The sequence below is a fragment of the Cygnus olor genome, chromosome 16, assembly GCF_009769625.2.
Source record: "Cygnus olor isolate bCygOlo1 chromosome 16, bCygOlo1.pri.v2, whole genome shotgun sequence".
Taxonomy (NCBI): Eukaryota; Metazoa; Chordata; class Aves; order Anseriformes; family Anatidae; genus Cygnus; species Cygnus olor.
In genome coordinates, this window is record NC_049184.1 from 14,424,684 (window position 1) to 14,431,168 (window position 6,485).

The following is a 6,485-nucleotide window of genomic DNA, read 5'->3' on the forward strand; positions in this document are numbered from 1 at the left end:
GCCACCTCGTGTCCGCGCCGCAACCGGGAGCGGGGATGGGGAAACTGAGGCAGGGCGCACAGCACCGCTGGGTGACCCGAACCCGGGCACCCCCACCGAGCAAAAGAGGGGCAGGATGGGGCCCCAAGGGGTCCCCCAGGAGCACCGTGACCCCCCCCCCCCCACACACACACACACACACAGGGCAAGGCACCAGAGAAAGCAGCCGGGAGGGCTGCGAGGGAAGGAGAGGATTTATTTCTGGCTTCCCACGGTTTGGAAGCGGGTCCCTTGGGGCTGGGCTCAACCCTGGTGGTGCTGGGTTCCCCCCAGCCCTGGTGCTCAGCTCGGAGGCCAAACCTCTGCCTCCAAGCAGCCAGAGCTGCACCGAGGCTCTGACCATGCCTGGGGGGGGTGGGTTTCAGTGTTTGCATTGTGCCAGGGCAGCAGCTCACGCTGGCACCCTGCAGGCACCCTGGGCACCCTCAGCCACCTGCGGGTGCGTAGAAGTCCAGTGCCAGCAGAAGCCTCAGCCCCATGGCCCAGTTTGTCCTCTTTGGGTCCAGAAAAGCAACCATTGTCCCCAAAAAAGCAGCAGATGATGCAGGGTCAGGAGCATCACAGAAATCCACGTCTCTCTCCTCTTTTTTCTGTGCTTCCCCTTCTTCTTCCCCCAGCTTGGGGTTGCCCAGCTGGCTGCTGCAGCCACCCCCTACAGCACCCACCCCGTGCAGCGGGGCCAGGCCCTGGGGTAGCGCTTGAAACAAGGGGATGAATTAAATTCGGGCCCCCCCTGGTACCCCCTCAGCTGACTTCGGGGTTGAATTTCCCCCAGGTCCCAAAACAAGGCGCCGTCAGCCACGAAACCAGAGCGCACGCCCCTGCGGTCCCCCTGGCCGCGGGGACGAGGTGAGGGGAGGTCCCCGAGGCAGCCTAGGAGCCCCGGTGGGGCACGTGCAGGGCGTAGAGCTTCTCCCAGCACGTCGCCAGCCGCTGCGCCTTCCTCGCGATCTCCTTCAGCTGCTTCCTCCTGCGGCGGGGCTGTGCCGGGGCACGGGGTGGGCTCTGCTGTTGGGGTGCCAAGGGGGCGAGAAACATCCCCACCAGGCAGCCGTTAGACACGGGGACAGCAGCAGCCGCCGCCAGGCCCCTGAGCCCCAGGAGAGGACACAAACCCCACGCACGTGAGGTTTGGAGCTGCAGGCTGCCCAAGCCACCCACAGCCACAGTGAGGACGTGCCCCATGGGCACAGGTCCCTAGGGTGGAGTTAGGGACCCCCCCAGCCTGCAGCACCCACCCCGGACACCCCTTAGCACATCCACGTGCACGGCAGAAGGTGGTTTTCCAGCATCCCCAGACTGCATCCAGGAAGGGTTAACCCCGGCTGATTTCCCCACAATGGCAGGGAGATGCCCCCAGCTGCACTGTGCCATCCCGGGGCTTCCCCGCTGATTAATTGGTTAATGAGTTGTTTGGTTAATGAGTTGTTTGGGCAGGAGAGCCTCGAGGCTGGGGTTTCCCCAGCAGTTCCCCAGCGGAGCCCCGGGGACGCCCGGGCTGGCGCCCTGGGGAGAAATCCCAGTTCTTGCCCATGAGCAGCTGGGCATGAGAGCAGAACGGCTCCCGTCGTGACTCCCCACGTGCAGCCAGGGAACTGGGAGCTACTGGGGAGACTGGGAAGGGGCAGGGCTCCCACCTTGCCGATTTTCCTGCAGTTCTCCCTGAGCACGAACTCGGTGTTCCTGGCCACCTTCCACACCGCCACCTCCTCGGGGCCACGCAGGGTGCCGCCCGCCACGTCCCGCAGGGACATGCTGATGTTGTAGATGGCCAGCAGGATCTTCTGGTCCTGGGGGGGGGGGAGAGGGGAGAGCAGCCCCGGGCGGGGAGGGGGCTCGACAGCGCCTCAGGGGGCTCAGCCCGCACAAATCCCCAGCCCTGGGTGCTCACCTTGTCCGAACGGCAAGCCAGCCCTGCCCGGCTGCTCCTCTCCGCTGAGCCGCTCAGGTTTTTCTGGAGAAATAAAATAACGAGGGAAATAAAACAACGAGGGCATCAGGCACCCTAAAGCGCTTTTAAAAGGGGCCGCATGCAGCTCGCCAGCACCCCCGGGAGCACCGGGCGGCCCCTGCTCACCAGGTTCTGGATCTCGTGGAAGATGACGGCGCGGTACTGCCGCAGGATTTTGGCGATGCTGCACCTCTTGCCCCGGCCCAGCACGGCGACGAGCAGGAGCAGCAGCACAGCGCAGGAAAGCGCCCTGGGGAGAATCTGTGCAGGGAAGGGCTCAGCGTCAGCCGGGGGGGGGCGGACACGGGGGGGGGGATGCAGGGAGGGTCGGGACTCTGCTTTCAGCTCCTTGCCACGGGCATCAGGCAGAGCTGCCCCTGTGGATGCAGGAGAAGGGGGAGCAGCTGTGTCCTGGGGGCAGACACCCCCCAGCAGAGCTATCTCCTCCGGAGCCAAGCCCCCATGGGACTGTTCCAGTTCCAGCCCAGTCCGAGCAGCGCTGCCCTGGGAGGATGCTGAGCACCCCCCCCCCCCCTGCCCTGGTGCCAGCAGCCAGGCGCTCGGCACAGAGACGGGGCAGGGGAGCTCCGTGCATCCGTAGGGTTTGTCCCCATGCCCGGCTGCCCCAGTGGGGACCCCGGGGGCTCTCCCCAGGTCCCCAAATCCAGGCCCTCAAGCACCAAAGATCAAAGGGAGCTGCCAGAGACCCGCTCTGCCCTTTGGAGAGGAGCAGGAGGCGTGCAGCTGCCTGCTTCCCTAGCGCAGCTCCGAGCAAACAGCTTCAGGCCCCCTTGGGAAGATGCCCCCTGCAATTCCACAAACCCCAGAGCAAGGACGCGGCCGTCCTGCCCCGGGACGGCTGCTCGGCATTTCTCCAAGCCCCCACATGGCCCCGTCTTGTCCCTGCCTTGGGTGCCCTGCTATGAGCCCCGGCCAGCAGCAGCACAGCCGCCTGCTCTCGCCAGCACATCCCCGCAGCCTCCCAGCCCCAAGGCTTCCCGGCAGCCCCGAGCCAGCCCCGGCGGAGCGGGGAAACCCAAAGGCTGACATCTGAGCCCGGCGGGGAGAAGCTTGGCAGCACTGGGCGGGGGCGCCCGGACCCTCCGAGGGACGAGTTGAGGCGCTTTGGAGAGAAGCCAGCGCAGCCTCAGGTGACCGGGACCGGGGATATTTGAGCAGTCCCCCGGCAGCGGGGTGAGGATGGGAAGAGGATGGGAAGCCCCACGCATGCTGCAGCTGCCGGGAAAGAAGCCCAGCAGATCTCCTCCCCTGCACACTGCTGCGAGATGGCACGGCACCGGGCCCCAGGCTGGCACCAGGGGGTTTCTATCAGCTCCTGTTCGCAGTGAAAGTCCAACTCCCTCCACCTTTCCCCCCCCCCCCCCAGCTCCAAGCATCAGGTCCGGGCAAGCAGAAAGCAGCTCAGCACCTTTCGAAAACAGCTGCTGTGCTCAGGCAGAGCGCGCACAAGAAGGAAAGGGCCGGCAGCTTCTAAGCTCAGGGCTCCCTGGAGCTGACCAGGTGGCTTCCAGCCATGGGGGGATTTCATCTGCGGGTCAGGGCTTTCCCGCCCCCACCCCCCTCCTTTCTGGATCTCTGAGCTCTCTGCCCCAAGGCGCTGCTCACACCTCGGTGGGTTTGCTGCCATCCCAAACGTCTGGTTCTTGGGCTTGGCTTTTGGCTCAGGAGCACCAGCCGGCTCCCTCGCTGAAGCCCAAGCCCAGGCAGATGCCACCCGTCCTGCCCCGTGGTGGAAACCTGGGGGTTTGTTTGCAAAGCCTGCGTCTGCTCCACGCTCCCCACTCGATAAAGGGCTGTCCCTGGCTCCAAAGGGCGAGGAAACCTGTCCCCACCCTCCTGCTCCCGAGGCTCAGCAGGACGGGGAGCTCAACGCCCCGCTGCAAACCCAGCACGATGCCAGGCTGTGAACCCAGGGGCATCACCCTGGAGCAGACACACACACGAGGATATCAGCAATTCCACACACAACCAGTACAAATCCCACCGGGCTCCTTCAGCGCTCACAATCGATGCACACCTCGCAGGATTCTGGTGCTGGGCTCCATCCCTGGGAACCAGGAAGGGCAGGGGAAGAGCCGCTCCGTGCTGCAAAGCTGGCCGAGAGATTTTGCCCAGAGATGATTCAGCACAGAACCAGGAGCGTAATTCCTCGGGGACACAAAGGAGAAGGCTGCTTCCCCGGGGACACCCCGACCAAAGTCTAAGGGTTGCTCTCAGGAAGCCTGTGCCGCCAGGAAGACAAGGCCACGCAGTTTTACTCAAAGCACGAAGCCAGGAATGACTTCCCTGAAGTGCCTTATTGAACAACTGGGACCGAATTCCAGGAGCAAGCACACCATCTGCAGCATTTCCAGGCAGCCGATGGCACCGGGATCTCAGCCCCTAGCACGGGAGGAAGCGCGGCCAGTGGCTGAAAACCTCAGTGAGGCGCCGGGGCAGGAGCCAGGAGGGCGCCGTGGGTGTTCCCACCGCCCCCATACAGAGCAGGGGGACCGGAGAGGGACAGGGCGGGGAGATAAAGCCCACGAACCCAAATCTGTGCTCTGCTCCCCTCCTCCAGGATGGGGGGAAAGTTCCAGGATGAGGGAAATGAGGTGTGCTGCCGATTCGGGGTCATCCCACCTCCCCTCGCCCCCATGCCCGCGGCAGGAGGGTCGGGCTGGGCACGGCGCTGGCTGCCCCGGGGTCGGGCTCGTCCCCTCCGGCTGGCAGGGAAAAAGGAGCTGGGGAGCACGGCTGCGGGGCTGCACGGTGTCAGGCACCTGGCAAGGAAAGCTAATCCCTTCCCCGGCTCTAATCCTCCGACAAATACCGGGAGATAAGGGAAATCACCTCTAGCGATAGAGCAGCTCCCGGTGGCACCGCGCTGGGCTCGGCCACCTGAGCTGCAAGGCGCAGGCGCTGGGGTCCCCAGGGCCCCCCTAGCCAGGTGGTCCCGGTCCCTACCCCTTACACCCTCCTCTCCAAAGGGGCCCTGATACAGCCCAGGGTCCACAACAGACCACAGCACCGGGCAGGAGCAGAGCGGCCGCCCTTCACCTCAGGACCAGTGACACTTTTGGGACCAGCGACGCGTCTGTCCCCACGTCCGTCCCCGCATCCAAGCCCCGGCCCAGCCCTCCCAAGCACTTCCACGCCCTCCCGGCCAGACCAGCACCTTCCCCACCAGCTCTGACCTCCATCCCCACCAGATCCAGGTCCTATCCTGACCCTGGTCCCATCCTGACTGCTCTGAGCCCCCTTGGGGCCAGACCACCCCCACCCCGACCGGTCCAAGCCGCACTGTGGTCCCTAGCCCGACTGCTCCAAGCCCTGTCCTGGGCAGACCAACACCAACCGCGTCCCGACACTTCCCAAACCCCATCCCAACCCAAGACCCAATCTACCCCATCCCGACAGCTCCCCCACCCCAATCCCACTGGTGCGGGGGCTCCGGGTCCATCTCCCCCAGCCCCAGCACACTCACCATGGAGCCGCGCAGGCACTGGGGGCCCCCAGCCCGGCCCCCCGCTGCGTCCCGCTCCTCCGCCGCGCTGGGGCTCGCGGTTTGAACTTGGCTCCACGCGCGGGGCCGCGGTGGGAGGGGACGGGCCCGGCCCCATAAGGCGGGGGGGGGGCACCGCTGGGCCCAGCCCCGGCTGCCCGCTGTCTCCCCGCAGCATCGCCCAGGACCCCGCAGGATGGAGCCCCCAACCAGCCCCGCTACGAGCGGGAGCCGCTGGGCGAGCGCAGAAGCCGGGGAAGGAAAGGAGCGAGCTGCGGGCTCGGAGAGGAGCTGGCGGCGGCAAGCCAAGCGTCCTGCTCCTGCCGAGAAGCCGTGCCTGTAGGGTCAGGGTACAAGAGGCTCCCTCTTCCTTGAAGGGCCCGAACGGGGCTCGCAGAGAAAGCGCTGCGTGGGCTCAGCCCCGCGGAGGCCGGGAGGGAGACACGGCCCCGTGCGGGAGCAGGGCAGCGCTGCGGGAATACGCTGAAGCCCAGGAACAGAGGCCACCGTCAGCATTATTAGCATTTCCTTAATTATCATCATTCTAAATCCACAGGCTGCTGCTAGCCCTGGGTAGCACCTGTGGCTGCACACCGCAGGTGGTGGCTGAAGTGACTGTCCCTGGAGAAGGCGGTGGGACACCGCTCAAATACCCGCACGCACGCAGTGTTCCCATGCTCTCAGCCAAACTGCTCCTCCTGCTCCCCCCCCCCCGAGTTTTAGGGGCGCATCGCCCTTAGCACACAAGCCCAGGCGGGGAAAACAAAGCCCTGACTCGCCGTCGCTTTCACGCAGGATGCGCTGAGAGACAGCCTCACATGCGAGACTCCGCTAGCGTGAGATAAAACAAAGAGCTGAAGAATCCGACTTTTCTCAGCTTGGCAACTGTGAGCAGGAGGCATCTGAGCAGGCAAATGTTCCATCAGGCAACGTGGGAACCACAGCATATACAAGAGCATACCGCTGAAGACAGGACCCATATAACTTCTT

At 65.2% G+C, this 6,485-nt stretch overlaps 1 protein-coding gene across 2 annotated transcripts; it reads right to left on the reverse strand.

The window, feature by feature from the left end:
* Window positions 1-215: 215 nt before the first annotated feature.
* On the reverse strand, window positions 216-5,928 carry C16H20orf204 (chromosome 16 C20orf204 homolog). 2 transcript variants are annotated; one of them, XM_040576192.1, is made up of 5 exons: window positions 5,478-5,928; window positions 2,117-2,251; window positions 1,931-1,993; window positions 1,677-1,829; window positions 216-1,047 (listed from the first exon to the last, which is right to left on the reverse strand). In XM_040576192.1, the coding sequence occupies exons 1-5, from the start codon at window positions 5,478-5,480 to the stop codon at window positions 913-915; spliced, it is 489 nt and encodes a 162-aa protein (XP_040432126.1). In that variant the 5' UTR covers window positions 5,481-5,928; the 3' UTR covers window positions 216-912. The 2 variants fall into 2 exon arrangements, with proteins under 2 accessions (XP_040432126.1, XP_040432127.1); XM_040576193.1 differs by having other exon boundaries at window positions 216-1,044; window positions 5,478-5,924.
* Between the last annotated feature and the right edge of the window lie 557 nt (window positions 5,929-6,485).